Source organism: Saccostrea cucullata, unplaced genomic scaffold (assembly GCF_032062105.1).
Source record: "Saccostrea cucullata isolate Sc308-1 unplaced genomic scaffold, CSIRO_AGI_Scuc_v1 ctg6574, whole genome shotgun sequence".
Classification (NCBI taxonomy): domain Eukaryota; kingdom Metazoa; phylum Mollusca; class Bivalvia; order Ostreida; family Ostreidae; genus Saccostrea; species Saccostrea cuccullata.
The window spans coordinates 27582-51630 of record NW_026932903.1 but is presented as its reverse complement, the minus strand read 5'-3'; the positions used below and the strand labels follow the sequence as shown (position 1 = coordinate 51630).

The following is a 24049-nucleotide window of genomic DNA, read 5'->3' as shown; positions in this document are numbered from 1 at the left end:
TCTCCTGCGTGGCGCAGTAGGCAGAGCGTTTGGTCTAGAGTCGCTGATTAAGGAGCAGATCCTTTTATTGCGCGACCGAGTCCCATTGTGGTATGTAGAGACCAGTCACAGCTGCCGTGATTATTTTTTAAAATCTGCGGTATCTTCACAGAAATAGTTACCTTAAATCAATTATTTAACAATTGATCACATGGATAAGGTAATTGAAGATGCCTTTCGATTATTCTTTCTATCAAGTTACACACCGGTGATTGAAAAGGTACAAAATATTGATATCTTTTTTTAAAAAAAAAACCATACCTCTCACATAATAATTTTATGTTTTTTGATCATGATGTTTGAAAATAGCATCTGTTCCTATAGAGTCAACACTGGTTAATGAATAATAAAAAAAATTTAAGGCATATCTATTGAAATATAATGAATGATTTATACCGTTTTATCGAAGCACAAACTTTTATGATGGTTATTGTAACCATTTGAAACATATCGCATTATGGCTTGGTTCCTTTGTTGCAGGAAAATTGTATTTATGGCATTATTAGACATTGCATTGTGTAAGTAGTTTAATTTTTTCTCTCTTTCTCTCATGTGTTGTGTTTTGTAATTAATACTACTAATTATTATAACTTATTATTCTTTTAGATTAAAATATTTTAAATAATAATATTAATATTTATTATTGAACATATTTTGATTATTATAATTTTAAACGAACAAAAATAATATGTTGATGCATGTAGATTTTAATTACTTAAGCGGAGATCGGTTAATATTATAATTCAATGTTAGAAATAAGAAATATTTGGCCCACCGAGGTAATTTTTTTAAAAGCTTTTAATTTTTTTCGGTAAATATTAGTTTACAGTTTCGCTTGTTTTGTCAATACTTCATTTTTGTCAAAGAATGATAATTAATATGTAGACTTTATTCTTAAATACTCAGTTGAATTACTATTTCTTATCGATTTTTGAGCAAATTTTGAATTTTAATAGACGAAAAATGACAGTAAGGAAAAATTTTAAGATTTAAACTCCATTCAAGCAATACAAATCAGGAGCAGAGCACGGACCTTAATCTTCAAAGATGGGATCAGGTGCCAGGAAGGGATGAACATCCCCTGCCGACCTGTCACACGCGCCGTGTGCTCCCGGTCATGATCGGGAAATAGCGGGACATTCCGTTGACAATTCACTGTGTAAATAATGGCATAACAATTATCGGTAGTATGGAAAAAGTTTTTTTTCAGCATTTGCTTTAATGTTAGTGTAGCTTATCTGCCAGTGCCATTGAATTGACCGTAGAACTTGTATTTACGTATATACGTAATGATGACTTTCAAGGGGGCTTGCGTATTGAATCAGTTTACAAATAAAAACCCGTATGCAGGTGATAGAGTACTGTGCAGCAATATATTCAAGAAGTGGTGTGAATCAGATGTGGATACTAAAACATTCCAAAGAACTTTTGGACAGTTTGAAATCACAAATCAACAGCTTAAAAACCTACGGATTTTCAACTTTATACACAACCATTCCCATGATAAATTAAAGTCCAGGCTTTTTGATATCATAGACAGCAGTGTTTTTCAATAAAAATGGGACTCGTGAATTAACTTACCTAGTCATAGGTCATTTGCAAAATTAATTTGTTAAAACACATTCTGATTGCACACACAAGTACTCTATAGTGGACATAAAAAACACGCTTGAGTTTCTGATTGACTACTAAGTATGTCTATGTGGTTTTTGGAGACCAGGTCTTCCAATAATCTATTGGAATCCCCATGGGTACCAATTGCGTTCTGTTATTAGCAGACCTGTTTTTGTTTTCATATGAAGTAGAGTTTGTGCAAAATCTTATGCGTGATAAGAAGAAAACACTTGCTGTTTCCTTCAACTCGACATTTAGATGTATTGACGACGTAATGTCAATAAACAATGGTAATTTCCATTCCTATGTGGATACGATATATCCAGGTGAGCTGGTGATAAAAGATATCACAGAGTCTGACACATCTGTTTCATACTTGGATATTTTAATCGAAATAGACGTTAAAGGTAATCTAACAACCGAGCTATATGATAAACTTTATAGACTTTAACTTTTCTATCGTCAACTTCCCTTACTTATGCATATGCCTTCATCACCTGCATACGAAGTTTATATGTCTCAATTGATTCGATACGCAAGAGCATGCTCCGTGTATGAACAATATCTAAAACGTGGTAAATTATTGACAAACAAGTTGATGAAAAAAGAATATTCAGCGGCCTCATTTAAAGTCATCATTTCGTAAGTTTTATGGTAGATATAATGGACTAGTCAGCAAATAAAATACATGTATCATTTAGTCAAATATTGACTGACGTTTTTCATTCTAATTGTTAGACCATTATTAATACACGGAAATGACGACGGATTTTTCCGTTATTTCCTGATCATGACAAGGAGCACATGGCGGGTGTGACTGGTTAGCTTGGGATGCTCACTGTTCCATGGCACTTAATCCCACCTCTGATGTTTCGGAGGTCCGTGTTTGCACTGCTCCTATTTTGTATTGTTTTATGTACCTTTATATTGAATACTGTTCGTTATCAATATCCTTCAGGTTAATGTGCTGCATAAGTAAGAAAGATGACGAATGATAAGTTAAAGTCATCAGGTTTATCACAAATTATTGTTGTTAGATTACTATTAACGTCTTTTTCTAGTGATATATCCAAATATAAAACAGACATGTGACAATCTGTGGTATCTTTTATTCCAAGCTCACTGCTTTACATCGTGTCTATATATACATGTCAAATTATTTCCAAGTCCCCACTTTTATTATTTCAAAAAGTTAAAATCGTTTACATCAATTTATTAGTTGCTTACAAATTTGCCTTTAATTTGCAATGTCTACCTGTCAAGACCAAAACAAAAATGAAATCGAATGTGTTATTACTCTATCGTGACCGTTTTCGTTGAAAAGCATGAAGTTCGAGTTCCATATGTTTTTCGGGTATATTTTTCATATTTTTTATGCGGTGTATATCCACACAATATTTTGCAAGTGAAGTTGAAATGACCGAAGCTGGTTTTGTTTCCTTACACTGTATGACTTTATTTTACTTAAAACCTTCATAGTTACCGCCCGAAAGACCTACAAAGCATACCTTAATTCCTTACTACCATTAGAAATTGTTTTTCCAGCAGCAGAATCTAGCGGAACTAGAAGACGATCTAGTCAATATATGGAATAAACATTCAATAAAAGATTTTTTTTCTTCATTAGTGTGAACTCTTTGAGGAGCGGTTGTCTTGCTGTAAATTTGTTTGAATGGAGGGTAATGCAGTATTCAGCGTCAGGGTTAGGGTTAGGGTTATTATATTCAGCAATTCCTGTACGTTTCTGCATATTGTGATAAAGCGCTTCAATAATAAAATAAATTAAGTGAAAACATTTTTTTTTCTACTTTTTTATCTTGTTTACTTTTAAAAAAATACTGTCAAAATAATTTAATATAAGAGCGTAGCAAAGCAAAAACGTGCCCGGGGACTTAAAATTTTGATTAGTATATGAATGTTAACAGTTATTCTTTACTGATAATAGGTCATCGATAAATATCGACTTGAAGGCAACAGCAAGTGTTTACTTCGAAACACAAACAAATGAAAACGTCGTGGTCAAAGCGGACAAAGTTTTGAATAAAACTAGGGGCCACCAATATTGGGGGTGGGTGTGGCTGTTTTGTAACATCAATTTCCTGTACAATTCTATAATGGGGCGCTTTGACCAAATCAGGGGACCCTTTTACCTAGAAAGTTTTATTAGGGGGCTGTTTGACTGGTTCCCTTTTGTTTCTCACATGTTAAAGATTTGGTATTCATTTAACTTAATATGAATACATTAAATAAATAGGTCTGCTAATAACTGGTTGTAATTGTAACCCTTGGGAATTCCAATAGATTGTTGGAAGACCTTGTCTCCAAAACCCACATAGATTTCGTCAATCAGACACTCAAGCATGTTTTTGATGCCAACTTCAAAGTACTTGTGTGCTCAATCAGAATTTTTTTTAACAAAATAATTTTGCAAAATGACCACTGACAAGATAAGTAAATTTACGAGTTCCATTCTTATTGAGAAAACAGCTGTCAATGATTTCAAAAAGCCTGGACTTTAATTCATCGTGGGAAACAATGTGTATAAAGTTCAGAAGTCGTGGTATTTTAAGCTTTTTATTTTGATAAAATTTTGTGATCTGAAATCGTCCAAAAGTTCCTTGAACTTTTTAAGAATTCACATCTGATTTACAACACTTATTCAATATATTGTTGCACTGCATCTTCTTGAAGTTTCTCCTTCACCCTTGTTAATATCTTAGTGAAGAGTAAAGAAATCCAATATAGATATGGTAATTCAAATTCATTTTGGTTGTTTGGTATATTGAAATACTCAAAACTGATATTATTTTGAAGAATTTCTTCCTTAGAAAGGGAACAATGAGAATAAGTTGGATTACCACTTGTTTAATTAAATCTTTAACAGAATTTGATACATTTTTGAACTTAGTATTGTCATTTTTGCAAATATTTTTGACGAAGTGAAGGAATCCAGTATAAATATGGTATTTTGAAATCAATTTCTTAAATAAAATTATAAAAAATAAATAATTGTCGGCGATTAGCCTCACAACTAGTAAAAAATCTCCATTTTGTCATTCAAATACGTTATAAAATTGAATTATACCGTAACTGATAACTTTGACAAATGAGTTTTTGATATTTTTTTCAAAAGCCATGCCGATGGAATAATATGCCTTTAGGTGATATATACAGCGATAACGAACATTATTCGTGCTAAAAGTCCATTAAACATTACAAAGTAGGGGTGAAACAAACATGGACCTCCAAAACAAGATATAAGATAATATATAAATTATGTATCTGGTACTTTTTTTTTCAAATTTCTATGTTTGACAACGGAATGTATGACCATTCTCCAGGGGATGCTTACTCATCCTAGGTACCTGATTCCATCTGTACATTTTTCAGGGGACATTATTTTGGCCTTGTTCACAAATATGAATTGTTTATTAATTTAAAAAAAATTGTTATTTTCTCCTTTTTCATAATGCTTTTTGGCAGTACATTTTTGATGCGAATATATAATGTATGAAAAATAAATCTCTAAATGAAATTAGGTAAGATGAATTTTGCTGCAAAGAATTTTTAGTATGCAATGATATAGTGTTTTACATTAAAATAATTTAAAACTATTATGTTTTTAGGCATCTGTAACTTAGGACAACTACAAAAAGAGACTGCCTCAATGTCGTCTGTATATCGATATAGGGATACGAATATCGCTTTAAATGCTTCGGGGGCATTAGACGGGAAGTTTCGTAACCACATGAAGGGTGATTGTGCTGGAACAAATGTTGAAGAAGCATATAAACATGCATGGTGGAATATTACTCTATCACGTTTGTGGAGAATTTACAAAATCAACATCATTTTCAGAGAAGATTGTAAGTCTTTTCTTCAAAAGCATTGTTCAAGGGATCTGCTGCTATTTAAAATATTTTAATACAGTAAACGTTTTTACATTCATGTACGACCTTGGAAATATTTGACAACTCACTTTAATAACACCTAAATGTGATATTTATCTAAAACATGTTGTTTGACATATTGTATTCTTTTTAAACATGACAAAAAGCAATCACCCATTTGTTACTTTAAAATAATTATTTTTTTTTAAATACGACAACTGTGGTTTCATTAATTTTCATTGGCATCAATTTTCGTGGATTTTCTAAAACAAGCGTTTTCGAGGATGGGTAATTCCTGGGCAAAGGCATTCCCATTACAAATGAGTAGCATACTGTGAACAAACTTTAATTCGCGTACAAGAAATTTTCGCGAGTTTCGCGACATCATCGTAATCGCGAATATATCTCGCCGCGAAATGATCCCTAAAGTCTCTGTGTCTTTAACAACAAAGCTTCATCGCGAAAATGAATCGTCGCAAACTAGTTTACATTCATTAAATTGCAAAATAAAGTCGCCGCGAATAAAAGTTGGTTTACAGTATTTCTTAATTCAATGAACACTTAAATTCGTGGATCTGATAAACAACGAAATCCTCGAAAACTAGTACTCAACCACAGTATCAAGTGTCAATATCATTCATAAAATATTATACAAATATGGATCCAATCTAGGTCAATATGCATTTATAATGATTCAGGATGACAGATATTGACCGAAGATACATGGAGTATATTGACGGAGGGCGCTAGCCCGAGCGGTCACACCCGCCATGTGCTCCTTGTCCCGATCGAGAAACATCAGTTTGGTGGGGTCAAGTGCCATTGAGGAGTAAACATCCCTGCCGACCGGTAACACCCGCTGTATGCTCCTTGTCATGTTTGGGAAATGAAACATGGAGATAACGAACAGCATTCAATATCAAAGTCAATATAACAATACAAAATAGGAGCAGAGAAAACATGGACCTCCAAAACATAAGAGGTGGGATCAGGTACCATACAGGAGTGAGCATCTCCTGCCGACCGGTCACACCCGCCGTGTGTTCCTTGTCATGATCAAGAAATCACGGAAAGAATCCGATAATTCAGTGTATAAATATTAGACTAACAATTAGTATGAAAAATGTATATTTGGTGTGGATTGACTCCTGATAATTTATATTTGCTGACAAGGTCATTGTATCGACTATAAAACTGCTTACGAAATGATGACTTTTAACAAGACTGATATTCTTGAATCATCAATTTGTTTTTCAATAATTTATCTCGTTTTAGAAATTGTTCATACGTAGAGCATGCTTTTGCGTATCGAATCAATTGAAATACATAAACACCGTATACAAGTGACGAGGGTATGTTTCTGCACTAGTAAATTACTAACTGGACTAATTTTTATTTGTCTAATTTATTTTTTAATATGATTTCAATATTTTGGGTGAAATGGAAAGAAATTTTGACTTTTATTACCAAAGTGAATATAATTTCATAGATTTACGAAGGAAGTTGTTTATGATTTCAAAAGTGTTCCGAAACAAATGTTATGGCTTTATTCACTTATTTCCAAAATCATATGATACAAGTATTTGCGGAAACAATGACATGATTCCATTTAATTTCTTGCAATTTTTTTCTCATTCTGATTTGTGTTTTGTCTTAATCCCCTATGGAGAATTAATGTAGATGTAAATGCGCTTTATGTAATTGACTAATGCAATTTGGCGTTAAAGGAATACAAAATGTATTTAAAACCTAGGAAAGTGAATAAACTTGCAATTCAATGACGATGTTTATTATTAATCCAATGCAAGAATTTCATGATGATTTCCAAGGCTATTGGCCAATGCAAGAATTGCACGACTATCAAAGGGCCAATACATGTAGTGAAACTCTCTCTCTCTCCGTGGTGATTACAGGCATTGCAAGGCTCTCTCAAGGTTCAATGCAGGCATTGACTGACTCTGTCAAGGTCCAATGTAGGCATTGGGCGACTCTCCTTAGAGCCAGTGCAGGCATTGACTGACTCTCTCAAGGTCAGCATTTCACTAAATCATAGATAGTCTTATCTGGCAATGTAAGTAAAATATCCAAATATTAATCAAATATTTCAGACTCAGTGGTATCTTTCTAGAATAAATAACAGCACTCTTTTTTTATCAGAGATAATTTACATCTATAAATTATTCTAAAATATTTTTGAAAACAATTATTGATAAGAATGGTTTGCTTTACACTTATTTCCTACATTTTTTATGTCTAAATAATTCATTCTGACATGAAATAAGAACAAATGCTTCAAGGAATAGAAGGAAAGCTTTTAAAATATCCTATAACTAGAATTTTTATCTCTTTTAAATCAAGACTTTCGCCATAACGGTTACTACGTATACCTCAATAAGGATCCTGTTGACATCAGTGGTCTCGCCAGTCTACCTGCCGTGTATCGGGGACACCTGGTACACCCTAGTACACAAAACGTCATCCTCTTCCCTGAGGGACACCAAGGAAAGCAGCAGTTGTCCATTTATCTGAACAAATCTGAACCTGAAGATACCGACGGGGATGAAAAGAACAACGTCCTTGATATTTGTGAAGTAGAAATACTAGGTACGCAATCTTTCTTACAGTCCCTCTCTTTATCTCATTATCAGTAATAGAAATGAAATATGGGGAAAACGAAGAGCCATCAAGATTAAAAGTCCATTAAAACAATACTAATCGGGAGCAGAGAAAACACATACCTCTAAAACGAACGAGAACTGAGATTAGGTAGCATGAAGGAGTAAGCTCCCATGTGGATCAATCGTACCCTCCTTGCGCCCCTTGTAACGATCAGAAAAACAGAAATATCCGTAGACAATTCAGTGTGTAAATAGCCTTATGATAAGTATGAAAATAGCCAGCCATTCGACTTGTATTTGCTAGAAAGGTCATTGCATCGACCATAGAACATTGCGAAATAATGACTTTAATTCCTTGTTTAATTAACGTGCTTGTCTATCGATATATACCAGCAGTCGAAATAATAAACTCGAAATCAAAATAAAACAGTGGAACGAGTTTCCACAATTGTTTTATATTTAAATACTTAATACACAGGATAAATTCTGATTTTTCATCGTCAAATAATTTTCTATATTTATGGAACAAAATTGAAACATCCTCTGCACATGGTCTTTATTGCTTTTAATTGATACGAAGTCCATGCTCTTAATATAATTCATGTTAACTTTTAAACCAGGCAAGCTACTGACACTGCAAATATCTTATATAAAAAGGATTTTTAAAAGCTACATTACGTCAGCTGATGCCATTCTCTACTGCCTTTATAATGAGATTGATTTAAGAGGCAACCTATTAATTGATCAAATTTTGAAAGACATGGTTACAACATCGTTGGGTTATTACTGGAATTCTACATTAAAAATTTATATTTACATTCAGTGTAATTTTCCTTATGAAATCCATTAGAAATACACGACGTTCAAATTTCTATAACACACGTGAAACCTTGTCACCACGCGTTAGAATACACAGTAGGAACTACATGCATTTTCAATACTCTAGGAACACCAAAATGTAAAATGTTTTATTTCAATTTAATGAAAAACTATAACCCTGAAAAATTAACGTAAAAATTAACGTAATGTGCATTAAGAATTAATTTGTCACTTTTTTTCCTCGCAATGTTTGTTTGCGTTATTTAACTTTGCAACGTCATTTAACGTCATTTGACGTCACAAAAGGCTCTTACATCTATTAACCACGGCAGTTTTGAAGGGCGCTAAATTCAAATCTAAGATTAACAAAATAAGCAATTATGAAAAAGGAAAATTATAGAATGTAAATATAAGCATTGAATTCATATTTTTGGATGTCTTCGATCCTATAACACACCAGCGGGTCGTTTTACAAACGAACTTACGACTAAGACCAAAAAGTTTAAATGTTTGTAAAATTTTGCAATATTAACCATTCTCTTTGAAATTGTTTCTGTAAAAATATCTAACCACATTACTTTAAAAAAGTTTAAAATAATTTTCGATATAAAGTTAATTAAAAAAGTTATATGAAGAATTAAATTTGGTCTTAAGTCGTAAGTCCTTTTGTAAAACGGGCCCCTGGCCGTGCCGACAAATTATCATACCGCGCTAACGCGCGGTATTCAATTTTTCGGCACGGCCAGGTGTGTTATAGGACTGAAGACATCCAAAAATATGAATTCAATGCTTAAATAACACAGTCGCTGGCCTAAGTGACCAATATAATGTGCGTACGGGATTTGTGATCCTTCGACATGGGATTCTTTCTTCTCTTAGGTACCTGATCCTTGCTCTAAGGTTTTCAAGAGTTCGTGTTTTTACCCTGAATCTTTTTTGATTTATGAAACTGGATCTCGTGACCAACCCGTATTTATATCTTGATAAATGTTTTAAAATTATACCTTATTTCTTACTTAATATACTCATGTTTCTATGGTGGTGTCTATTCTACTCTTTGCACAATTATTATACATTAAATATATTATCATACCTCTACTGTAATTAATCTATATAAAATTAATACCATAAAACTGGCTCTTTCCCCGAGAAGAGACTATTGTCCTCATCTGAAGACTGCTCCTTGGAAAATTAGAGCTACTCCCTGGGACTACTCCCTCATGAATATTTATTAGAAATTTTAACCAGTCAACGTGTTCAGTGGGCGGAGCGCTCAAGGAATCTCGAGTCTGTGACGCTGTGTTATAAGCAATGTAACTATGACGTCAAAACATTTCAACATGCCATGTCAAAATCATACTTCAATTCTAGCAAAATTAAGACAACGATAATTCTTCGAAATGTCAGTGAAAATACTGTTTAAAAATAATTTAATTGTTTTAGGCCAAGATGCATTACTAAACATACAATCTGTTACACCGCATACATTTGTAATTATGCCTCTACAGTGGTTTTTTTAAAGTCGGAATATCTAGTAAAAAAATTAAATCGACTATGATTGTTTCGGTATAATAAAACAGTTATGGAATGTGAACTCGAGAAATAGCAAATTTATTGTTCCCCTCGGCGGCTTCGACGCCTCGGGAAATAGTTTTTTCCCTCGGGGAACAATAAATTTACTATTTCTCTCGTACCCATTTCATAACTGTATACTATTAATGTGTTAATATCTATTGCACTGTCACGTCTGGCTCTATACAATAAATTAATTTTTTAAAAACAATTGAATTTAGGTTGTGTAAACAAGAAAGGTAGAGGTACCCGAGACATAGGATGCGCATGCCCGGAGCAGGCGGAATACCCAGCTGGTGAGTAGCTTCTGAAGAATCTTTAGCTTTGAGTATTTTTTCCCAGAAGTTATGTTTGGATAGAATAGCATGCTAATCAATATTTTCTAGAAATTCACACTGGTACTTGGAGTATGGACCCCCCCCCTCCTTTCCTTTTTTTTTTCTTTTTAAATCTGGGGTCGAGTCACCCTTTTCCTATTTTTGTATTCTAATATGCACTATATATTATCGAACATCAATTTTTATATATTTAACTCTTTTGTCTCTATAAGCTGTTTTTATAAATATCGTTTTCGAGTGATACATAAAACATGTAAAGAATTATGCATCAGTCGAAAACGATATATTTAAAAATAGCTTGTAGAGACAAAAGAGTTACATTATTGATAAATATAGTGCATATTAGAATAGAAAATAGGAAAAAGGTGACTCGAACCCAGATTTAAACGAAAACAAAAATTGGAAAAAGGGGGTGGATCCATACCCCAAGTGCCCCATAGTGCTTCGAGTGCTTCATACCCCACGAGACTTCACAGTCTTAGAAGTTAAAAGTTTTAATAGCCATTCTCTGTAACCGCGTAAAGTTCTTTGCCACACCTAGTCACTGCATGATACCATTTTTTAATATTTTTTGTACAGATGCTTTGAAGACGGAGATTGCTTTTCCCAGCAATGGAAACTCTATCACTATCCAGTGCTATTCGAAATATATCATTATACTAAATGTATCAAGTCTTCAAGAGAAATGTAATTTTAAAAAGAAATGCACAACAAATACTAAAGATATCCTCCATACTATATTTTTCCAATGTTCTGGTGAGTATGTCGGGACTAGTAAGATAATATGTTAATGGTATACATGTATTATATTTAAGAAATTATTGATAGAAATAACGTGTGGTCATTTCCAAGTTCTTTTCATCATATGAGAGGTGCTGTTCTACAATAATGAATTCATTAGCTTTTCAAGTCAAATGCTGACTGTATTTTATTTCAATAGTCATTGTTACTTAAAGCCATTATTTACAAACAGAATGAATTGCACGTCTACGAATTTTTCCGTTATTCCCCGAGCATACATGTAAAAGAAAACACACGGCGGGTGTGACGGGTCGGCAGGGGATGCTCACTCCTCCATGGCATCTCTGATACTTTTTTTTGGTCTGTGTTTGCTCTGCTTCTGATCTGTATTAATTGAATGGACTTTTGAAAATTGTCATTTCACAATTAGTGCCCATCAAACGGGAAAGAATTTTAAACTAGAAAATATATTTTCTCTATAATGCTGTTTTCCAACCTGTTCGAGAAATGTTACTCCTATACAATAGTTATCATATACTGGTAAAAGGCTTTAGACCTTTACTCGATACTCGGCACTCACTGCCATAGGGGGATCTTAATCAGATAACACCTGTCGTTGAGTGAGGGGGCCTTGGTTTTAAGGTCTCATACGAAAAACGAATCCCGCATCATTTTTTCCAAGAGCTGTGTTTTTATTGAAGTTACACATTGCTGTCTATTTTTATTGACCTAGCTCAGTCGCGACGGACGGTTGAACCCATAACTTTTCGAGAACAAAATAAGAGTTCTACCAACTAAGCTACCGTAACAGTTTCTAAATAAGCTTAGTTAAAACAAAGTAGTGTGAAATCCAATTTTTTTGTGGGAGGTCAATTTTCATAGTTTTCGAATCGTGAAGAGACCCACAAATTCATGTCCACCACGAAATGTAAAATGTGACATGCTCAACAATTCTACATCCACGAATCAAATTCCCACGAACCAAGAGTTTCTCCTCAAACCACGAAAATTTGACCCCAAGAAAATATGTGATTTTACAGTATCAGAAAATAACGTAAAGAAATCAACCGGTTAAACAAAGAATATTCTAATTTTTAACCAAATGCAATCTTTTCTCTGAACATGTCGCTTTTAAAAATAATATTCTACAGTCACACATATGTATTGTTTATCTCTAAAAAATTATTCGATACTCAAAACTTGCTCCGAGTCAAATCAAAAACAGAGGCAAAATACTGTCAAATGAGTTGAGGTTACAAGAATTTCTACAACGACATTTAAATTCAGCATGGATTCGTAAATTGTAAAATAGTTTTAATGTTATTTTCTAAAAATGAACGTATCGCTGGGTTTTTTTCTTTGATTGACATAACTTTTCCCAATTCGTAGGCATTTGTTTTATATCAATTTGACTACTGATTACCCCGTCTATCTAAAAAAAATACATAGGATACTCACGATACTGATGCTATTCTGAAAACATGGTACATTGGTGATCATATTTAAAGTTTTCGTCACGTCTTAACAGAGTTCTGCCTCAATCTCACATATGATGAGTTGACAACTGAAATTGAAGACAATTCGAAAGGGTACTACCTAGAGAATGAAATTATCACACTCCGATGCAAAGAAAACCATAAGCTCTTTAGCGGTGATCTGAAGAGAATGTGTAAAGGCAATGAGTCATGGAATGGTGAAGAGACTGTTTGCAAAAGTAAGTATTTTTATTTTTTTAAAGATCTATAGTAACAATCACTGTTTCTTTATGGTTGATTCTAAGTTTTTACTTTCAGATGCGGAAATACTCAGTTATAAAGCGTTAGAGTAATACATACATACATTTACTGTACATATATATCAATCCCTTCGAATGAATTTCACTCACGGATTTTTCATTTTGAAATTAAAAAGGTGAAGGTAAAGAAAAGCGAATCATTCTCGAAGACAAGAAATAGCAATTTTTTTTCGAAAACAATTACAATAAGACAACATTTAATATACACTTACTCAAAAGTTAGGGACCATCACTTTTTTGTGAAAATTCTTTAAACATTTCATTAACTCAGCAAGGCCGTAACTACCATTGAGGCAAGTGAGGCAAATGCCTCACTAAATTTTGAGAGTTTTCTGAAAAGTGAAAACGTTTTACGAATCTATCTATGAATTATGAGTGTCTTCATGCTAAATTAATATTTTAACTTTTGTTTCAATTTCTGTAAATGCTTCATCTCAATAGGTGCCCCATTTTCGTTAAGAACGCATGTAAAAAATATAAATCAAATTGTTTGTTTGTTTAATATCCCTTCTAAAAATTTCTCATTCATATTGAGACAGCAGTACTTGCCAGTGGAGGCTGCAAGTTTCTTAATCCGTACTTTCAGGGTCACGGAAGATAGTTCTTTTTGTGTACACTGTACCATTTATACTTTATAGGACCTCATTTTTTACAGTCTCATCTGAAGGATCGGTCTCTATATCCTGCAGTGGGATTCGAACCCGCGATACGCTCTATCTACTGTGCCATCCGGTCGACAATTCAAAATGTAAAACCTTTCTAAGATTAAATCTTTTATTTTCTAACACCAAGGTTTCAGAATACCCTCCCTGTCGAGGAAACCCCCATCACTGGCCATCACGTACTACCCTTGCCCCGTCGACGTCTGGGACTAGGAATGCCCAGCACCCTTGCCTCACTAAAATTTTGGGCCTAGTTACGGCCTTGCTCAGACCTATCCAAATAAATATTTTTATTATATGATAGTATAATTTCCATGAATGTGATTGGCGGAGATCCAAATATGTTAGAAAAATACTACGTTGTATAGACCTGCACGTGACGTTCCAGGTGAATACAAGAATTTATTTCCTCTACATTGATCTAAAAATAGATCAGGGAATTCCAAATTGATACAAGTTGTTTTGGAAAGCTATTTAAGCGACTATGACTTTTTTTCATGTGAACAAAACATAAGCGAATATATATTTTCGGGTGAGGGTGATAAGAGGGGATGCAGGGACACCCCTCCAACACTTGTACTGAACAACAATTTTTACTTTTTGGCAGTCAGTTTTCCCTGATGATACTCCTTCCTTTCAAAATCTATCCTATAAGAAATACTGACATTACATTTTTTCCATGGCAACTAAAATTGATTTAAAAAACCTTCAAATTGATACTACTGTTAAGGCTTATTTACATTTTAATTCTGCTTCTCTTTTGTATTTAGCTAGGACTTACTAGAGTAATTAAATACAAACAAGTATTGGGCTTTATCATTTTATCAGTGAATCATATAATATAGGGTTATTGAACTTATATTGGTGAATATTGGCACGAGTTGTACAGCCAACTCGTGCCAATATTTACCAATATGCGAGGGTTGTTCGAAAAGTTCGTGGACGCTGTCTTCGACATGTTACTCACTAGAAATTTAAAACAAGCACAATAAAATGTGTAAAAATATTTGTTTTGTTGATGTGTGAAGTTTCATTTCATTCGAAACTACAGAAACTAATTTATTTCATTTTAAATTCAACATGTTTTGTACCCGCGGGGCACACTAAACGGCAATGTAACGTTAAAACACAGCGTCAAGAAATAAAAAAAAAAACACTATCCCTATACATATCACAATGTGTTATCCAATACCCACTAATTAAAAACCCTTTTCTAATACTTAACATTTATTTCTTAAGTAACAATTTATTTTTCTCGATGTATAATTTCCTTTGTTAAGGTTTTAATTTCTTTAATTACTAAACTCTGCTTTCACAGGATGAGCAACTCTGAGGCGGATGTGTCTTGCCTTGACGTTCCAACTTTTAAAAGTTTTTGTTCATATTTTAAGAGTTAAACCGTTTCTTCACAGATTGTCCTCATCCGATACAGAGTCTCTGGCACTCAAATACTGCCTGTACTATTTGTCCACGTATGCACAACTCGTTTGTGACATATCTTTTATTTTTCCAACCTTTTAAGAGTTTATTCAGGATTTTTCCTGAGTATAACACAAAATTGCATCGTTATCTGCTGTTCCGTTACGTTCTAAAACGTCATCGTTTTCTCGTTTTCAATATGGACTATCTATCTTCGCAAGTTGATTTCTTTTCAACGAAGCAAAGTATCAAGCCATAATGTGGGATACGAATCGATGTGATAATTCTTAATTTGAATTTCTAGGTTGTTTTTCGTTTTTCCTCCATTTTACAGAGAATATGATTACAGACATTATTTAATGTATTGTTTGTAACTTACTAAATTTTGACATGCTCCGCGATCCGATTTTTGCATTTTTTAAATCTAGATAAGTTTTGAATAAATCGCAATATTTAAAAAAAGATTAATACAAGTCATTTGAATTTATTGTTAAAATATTTCTACCAAATTTGGATACCATATGACGTCAAATAAAAAATACAATGTATATGAGAGTTGTCCACGAACTTTTCGAACAACCCTCGTAAGTTCAATAACTTCTTTATTATATAGCTAAAACATTTCCACATAATTTATAATAATTATTCCAACTTAAAAAAGTCAAATTAATGATTTTTTTAGTATCAGTATTCAAATTAATGTATGTCTCGTAAGCGTTCAATATCGCATCATTCCGATGACCCTACCGAGCGATATGATTTGCTTTTGTAACCGGTTCTTGTTTTATATAAAATAACAAGATCGATTGTTCAGGGTGTGGATCCAAATTTATTATGGTTTTGGTAAAGGAAAAGCTCGGATCAACCCTACAATAACAGTAACATATAAGCACACACAAAACAATACAAAGACAATACAAACAGATAATCACATCTTTAACACAATCATTTATAGTTCATTTACATTTATACCGTTTGAAATAATTAGGTCACACTTCACTCAGTTCAATTATCTCTTTAAACCATTATACTTTACTTCTAATTCATAGAAATAACTTATAAACAATATTTACGTTAATCAATCTGATCAAAACCCATTTATGTAATAAGGTGAACTCCTAACTCCTTAACCAATCTAACCTCTTTTCAAATATCTGACCTAATTAACAATACGTAAAAATTAGAACAAACTTTATTTAGCAAGTTTAGATTAAAATAAATTATTTAGATTTCTCATTCATAAAGAAATTATTTAGATATTTATTTAGTAGTTTAATTATTTATTAAATTACTTACAGGAATAAGGGTGGTCTCTCCAACACTATGAAATAGGTATTTTCACTATATACAGATATACACCCTTCAGAAACCAGTTTTCAGAATAAGGGAAATCATTATAATAATTCCCGCCAATTCTACCTTAGAACCAATCAACCACACTGACCAATAGAAATCAATGTACAACTGAATAATGGAATAACCCATTCACTACATTACCTGGTAGTCTACCTGGAATACAACATTTAACTAAATAGGGGTGTTTAGGTTTATAACAAATACTGAACAAGACAACATAGAGTGTTAGTAAATCGCATTGCGCAGCGCTGAATGAATGAGTGAATGACTGAATGAATAAAATAAAGAATGAGAATAAAGTGTACAATTTAAAATACATGTCCTATAAATATAAAAAAGTACAACTACCACACTTATTTAGGTTTTAATGGGTTTAATGCGTACAAAATTTTTAATAAATAATTTCATTTTGTATGAAAAATAAACACATCTTACCTAGATGCCACTTCATTTCGTTAATTTAGCTCTGAGAATTTGACCAGATGACTTTTTTTGTTTACAACGGGGCGTTCGATGTTGAACGCTCGTGTTCGGAATGTTTCGGGCATACTCGTATACGTAATATAAACTCAGCGTTCAATAAAACGTCAAGATATTGAACGCTAAAATTCTCTAGATTTTTGGTAGTATCTTATTTTATTATATGATTGAATAATTTCCATCTCTCTGATTAGCTGAGATCCAACTATGTTTGAAAAATACTACGTTGTATTGACCTGCACGTGACTTTCCCGGTGATAACAAGGATTTATTTCTTCTACCTTGAACTAAAAATAGATCAGGAAATTCCAAATTGACACAAATTGTTTTAGAAAGCTATTTAAATGACTATGACTTTTTTTTTTACATGTGAACAAAGCATAAGTGAATGTATATATTTTTGGGTGAAGGTGGTGAGGGCAAGGGATGCAGGGACCCCCCTCTTACACTTTCACTGAACAACAATTTTTACTTTTTGGCAGTCAGTTTTCCCTGATAATACTCCTTCCTTTCAAAATCTATCCTATAAAAAAGACTGACATTATATATTTTTTTCATGGCAACTAAAATTGATAAAAAACATTTCAAATTGATATAAGGTTTATTTACATTTTAATTCTGCTTCTCTGTTGTAATTGGCTAGGACTTAATTAAATGCAAACAAGTAATGAGCTGTATCATTTTATTAGTGAATCATATAATAAAACAATTATGCTGTTTTTTTCGGCCAATACAATGATTTAGCCATATTCGAAGTACAATATTCACCTCGCCCTGTCCTTCGGGCGAGGTGAATATTGTACTTCGAAGATGGCTAAATCATTGTATTGACCTCAAAAAACAGCAATAATTGTATAAGAGACTATTTAATAGCTATATAAAAATAAAACAATTATTGCTGTTTTTCGGTCAATACTATACAATTATTTCTGTGGTTTTTTTAGGTCAATACAATGATTTAGCCATCTGAGGAGTACAATTTCGGGCGAGGTGAAAATTGTACTTCGAAGATGGCTAAATCATTGTATTGACCGAAAAAACAGCAATAATTGTCTTATTATATGATTCAATGATAAAATGATACAGCTCACTACTTGTTTGCATTTAATTAAGTCCCAGCCAAATACAACAGAGAAGCAGAATTAAAATGTAAATAAACCTTACCAATAGTATCAATTTTAAATGTTTTTTTTAAATCAATTTTAGTTGCCATGAAAAAAATATATAATGTCAGTCTTTTTTATAGAATAGATTTTGAAAGGATGGAGTATTATCAGAGAAAACTGACTGCCAAAAAGTAAAAATTGTTGTTCAGTAAAAGTGTTGGGGGTCTTTCTGCATCCCGTATTACCACACTCACTCGAAAATATATATTTGATTATGCTTTGTTCACATGAAAAAAAAGTCAGTCGTTTAAATAGCTTTTCAAAACAATGTGTATCAATTTGGAATTTCCCGATCTATTTTTAGATCAACGTAGAGGAAATAAATCCTTGTATTCACCTGGAATGTCACGTGCAGGTCAATACAACGTAGTATTTTTCAAACATAGTTGGATCTCAGCCAATCAGGGAGATGAAAATTATTCAATCATATAATAAAATGATTTAGCCATCTTCGAAGTACAATATTTACCTCGCCCGAGTCATCAATTGTCAACATTTTATAAGCATGGATATTTAATAATGTGTATATCTACCACGACTTTTGTGGAGTTCTTTCACAAGCCTTTTCATACTGTGGACAAGTCGTCTTATGTGGTTTTGGGGGAGCTGTCTTCATTTCTGAATTAAAGCGTATTTTAATTCTTGTACGTTTTCACATCTTGGGGTCCTCTAATTAATTCTTCGACCAAGTTAATCCCACATATGTTCAATTGAATTCATATCTGGGGACATGGCGGGTCAAGGCATAGTTTCAATAGCTTCTTGGCGAAGATAGTCTTGAACTATTCAGGCCCGATGAGGTCTAGCGTTGTCATCCATTACTACAGGTCGACTTGCTAATGAATGATCATCGAAATGAGGCACATCTAATAGGCTTAGTATGTTGTCCCTGTACTTTTGAGCAGTTAAGGTGCCATCAAGAATGTACAGCTCCAGTTTATATTGCAAAGAGAAGCATCCCCATATTGTTACACCGCCTCCATCAAAGGCCTTCGTTCCCAATACATGCTGTTGTTTGTATGCAGAATTTGGATGTCTCCATACCCGAACCCTGCCGTCTACCAAGTGAAGCAAGAATTGGCATTCATCTGACCAATGTATTCTCTGCCATGACCGTACATTCCACCTCCTATGCTGTCTTGCCCATTGTAATCTTGCTTCTTTGTGTCTCTGGGATAAGCGTGAACGTTTTATTTGCCGACATGATCGCATCCGTTCTTTGTTTAGCCTCCTGTTAACTGTGCCTCTACTGATTCCAGCTTGAGTGTTCCACCTGCTTCTCAGCGTGTTTGCAGTGTCAAAAGGACTCTGTTTAGCAAGTCGTTTTAGAAGTCTGTTTTCCCTTTCTGTGGTCTTTCGGGGTCTTCCAGATCTTGTAGCTTCATCCACACCCCCAGTTCTTCTCCAGCGCTGTACCAGACGCAAAATTACAGTGTGACTGACGTTAAAGTGATCACCAACCCTCCTATACGTCATTCCAGTTCTTACCATTCCAATAGCTTGCCAACGTTCAGCATCCGATAGTGTCCGACGAGGCATGGTTGCACAATACTTATAACTGTTTTCCCTATCGGTAAAGCTCATGCGAACATTGATGTAAATACAGTTGAAAATTGCATTGTTCGAACACGCATTGATGGCCTTGAAGAAACCTGTTTTACAAGTATTTTAATAGAGATATCCAGGTAACATAGAAACAAATAATTAATAAACGTTTGATTGACTAGTAAATCTGAATTTATTCAATGAAAAATATTTGTTTCACTTTCAATTTTCATATTAAAGTGAGTGGTCCTTAACTTTTGAGTAAGTGTATATTTGTGATATTTCTATATCAGAAAACCCACCCTTGCACAGAAAAAGTTTAAATTATTAATTTTATTTGGTGTAGTTAAAATATAGTCATATATGTAGAAAGCATATTTTCAAGCATATTACAAGGTGAAGAGAACGACATGTGAACGATCGATTATTAAAAAATAAACGTGTCAGACTAAGTGATACCAGTATTTTTTTTATTTCAAGCTCACCAGGATATATAGAATGGACCCAAGAATGGAAATACGTATTGTAAATATATATCTAGATGTCGAGTTGAAGGCTACAGCAAATGTATTCTTTTTTCACTGTGAGATATTTTGAACAAACTCTGCTTCATATGAATACAAAAATAGGTCTGCTTAAAACAGGGCGCAATTCGTAACCAATGGGACTTTCAATACATTTTGGAAGACATGGTTTTCAAAAATCACATAGATATTGTCAATCATCTTTTTCCATCAACATCAAAGTACATGTTTGTAGAAAATATGGTCATTTAAATTGATATTGGGTGATGAAGTATAAAAATGTAATCAAAACTGACATGGATTGGAAGAATTCTCATTAGAAAGGGAAATCTGAGTATAACTTAGATTACCAGATGTAGAATTAAATTCCAGTTCCTTTAAAAAACATTTTAAACAATGAGCCGCACAGACAATTTTGTTACCAGTACGTACTGACCGTGTAATCCATCCATTCTTTTTTCACGTCTGAACAATTGAACAAAGATAGTTGGTTTTTTATATTTTGCCTCTCAATCATTTTAATTTAAGAGTTTAACATACATCTGATACGCAACACAGTTAAGGTTACAAATGGAAATATCGGCGATTTTTTAAGATAAAAAATACATACTTTATCAGGGTGGGCGATTCCTTTTAGGACTTCACTGATATAAAAAAATATAATGTGGTTTAAATCTACATGTTTGGGACATTTAGATTTTTTATTTAGACTTGTCACGTGATGTCGACGTCACATGATTTTAGCAATTATACTTGCAGTTTAGAAGTCATCTATAAATTCCAATATTGCAGGGGCATAACCATTAAAAATCTTAGTTTAATTTATAATCCTTTTCAACACTATATGTAGTTTGTGAAAAGTGCTGCGAACCTATAAAGTTGGACAACAACTTGTTGGACGGCAGGTTGAATATTTTGCTGGTCAACTACATTAAATATAGCTATTATTCATTTATTTGCAAGATTTCATGAGGTTCGCAGCACTTTTCAAATATTTTAATGCTTCTTGAGTATATGTGTAAAAACTTGACAAGATACATTGAGGGTATGCTCTTGCAATATATTGATTTATTGGGGCACTTCCATTACTTTTTCAATGAATCTGCATACAAACACACGACAGTATCACTTGTCTGGAGAATGTACGGACAGTTTATAAATAAAATACTTAAATAGATATCGCATCCAATTAACGGCCTTTTATGTAATTGCAAATAATATTTTATTTGAGAACAAAAGACATTTTTCATTGTACAAAAAGTGTCTTGATCAGCCTCTCACTGTGTACAAACTGCGTCATTTTTGCGAGATGACGTCACATTGACAAGTGCATTGCGATCGATGCATCTTTTATATACTGTTGTGTGGTATTTAACAAACGACAAAGATGCATGTAATAGTAAGTTTGTATGTAGTATACAGCTATCCAGCTGTTTGAAATAGCAAATAATTTCATTTAGTGGTATTTTGAAGACCTTATATTACGTGTGACGTCATAGTAAACATTTCCCGTACAAATTAGGCCCCGCCTCCTTACTTTGACCTTAAAGTTCTGTGCTGCATACATTTTATCCATTCTGACAAACGTGTCAAGGAATTTTTCTTCATGTGTGGTTCAGACTAAAAAATAATTCCCATTTTTATAGCACTTGTTTGAATATTTTAGAAAAATTTGTTATGAATAAACATTCTTTACACCCATTAGTACACGTTTATAAACATCCTCAATGAAAAACTTCGGAAATCTTGTGGACAAATATCTTGTAGATTAAATTGAGTAAACTTACTGACAAAAGCTGTCTTTAATATAAATACGGAATTTGTGTTAAGTATTTGTCTGCAGGTTTAACATGTAAGGAACATTCGATATGTCGTATATATTAGAAAATTTCATGCTAGGTTTTTTCTTAAATATATTTATTTTGTTGAAGGATTTTGTCGGAATGCTGCATTCAATGAAAACACAACTCTGGTTATTCAAAGAACTCCACATGTCTTTGTGAATCAGAACGTTACCTATAAGTGTAAGACCAACCATCGGCTGGTGAGTGGCGACCTGACACGACAATGTTTGAATGACAGTGCATGGACAGGTTCTCAGCCCATATGTAAGAGTAAGCAATATCATTGTGATTTTTTTTTATATCACATCCTTTTTTTTATTCAAATTAAAGTACTTTATTGTAAGAAAAACTTTTTTTTGTTTGAAACAATATCATTGCTGCAAGAATTGCTGTTTTCTGATTCCTGTTATAAGCAATAAGGAAGGCTTTATTTTATTAAATTTATGAAGAATGTGACATTTCTAATAGAATGCCAGTGCCCCTGCAAGAGAACAAAATCTCAAAACTTCATTAAAGACAATGAAATTCTTGGCAAAGTCATTGAAAAAAGAAAGAAAAAGCTGGAAGTGAAGAAATTCGAGCTTTCATCAACAATTCGAAAGAAAACATCAGCCCCGGATGAAAGGAAGTCTGCGCAAGGAGTTGGGATGGCATTAGGAGTAGGATTGATTACTTCTGTTTTGTCAATAATAATCTGCAGTGATCTCCCTCTGTTGTGGAGACATATTAGGTATGGACCTCAACCACAAAAAAGAAAATGTAGGGCCCGAAAAATAAGACGTTAAAGTGATTCGTTTATTAAGAAGGATAATTCGTAAAGAAGATTGGGCAATTTCTTTTGTTTGTTTTTTGTAAAAAAAAAAAATAAAGTCTTTATAGTATTGCATTTTTTTTTTTGATTTTAAGCATTAATCATTTATCTTAACAGTGAATACAATATCATACAGAGAATCTATCATTAAGTCAATTGCTGAGTGCTGTTTGTCAAACTAATTGTTAGCCAACTATTTAAACATTGAATTGTCGATTGTAATTAGCTGTGACAAAAACACGCTGCGGATGTGAGCAATCAACTGGGGATGCTCACTGTTCAATGGCACCTGGCCTGGGGGCCATAAAACTTAGACGAGCTCACTTTTGATCTCAGTCTCACTTTTACACTATATATTCTTTTGGTAAAAGTGAGACTGAGATTAAAAATGAAATCGTCTAAGTTTTATGGCCCCCAGACCCTGATCCCAAACATCTGATGTTCTAGAGGCCTGTGTTTGCTCCGCTCCTAATTTGTATTTTGTAATGGCCTTTTGTGCGGGAATACTGTTTGTTACCATAAAATATATGGAGATAACGAACAGTATTCAAGCTCAAAAGTCCATTAATTAATAAATTGGAGCAGGGTAAACATAGACCTCCAAAAATTCAAAGGTGGGATAAGTGCCATGGAGATATATTTCAGTTTAAGAAATAAATACATAATGATTAATCAATTTTGAGCTATATGAAATGACGTAAATTTCATGCAAATCAAAATCAGAATAAATTATCATCAATTAGATATAAATTCATCTACAAACAAGGCAAAATCTCACTTTAAGAAGATTTATTTTCTTTTTATATCGTTGATCTT

At 33.2% G+C, this 24049-nt stretch overlaps 1 protein-coding gene across 1 annotated transcript; it reads left to right on the top strand.

Annotated features, from left to right (window-relative positions):
* Positions 1-495: 495 nt before the first annotated feature.
* On the top strand, positions 496-23247 carry LOC134236424 (uncharacterized). Its single transcript, XM_062718592.1, has 8 exons — positions 496-557; positions 5280-5519; positions 7902-8147; positions 10774-10848; positions 11470-11646; positions 13160-13345; positions 22510-22692; positions 22891-23247. The coding sequence occupies exons 1-8, from the start codon at positions 497-499 to the stop codon at positions 23205-23207; spliced, it is 1485 nt and encodes a 494-aa protein (XP_062574576.1). The 5' UTR covers position 496; the 3' UTR covers positions 23208-23247.
* The last annotated feature ends 802 nt before the right edge of the window (positions 23248-24049 follow it).

Coding starts and splice junctions, on each gene's coding strand:
- LOC134236424 (XM_062718592.1), top strand. CDS start 497: ATGGCTTGGTTCCTTTGTTGCAGGAAAATTGTATTTATGGCATTATTA. Junction 13,346..22,509: donor TGAAGAGACTGTTTGCAAAA/GTAAGTATTTTT, acceptor ATTTTGTTGAAG/GATTTTGTCGGAATGCTGCA. Junction 22,693..22,890: donor TTCTCAGCCCATATGTAAGA/GTAAGCAATATC, acceptor CATTTCTAATAG/AATGCCAGTGCCCCTGCAAG.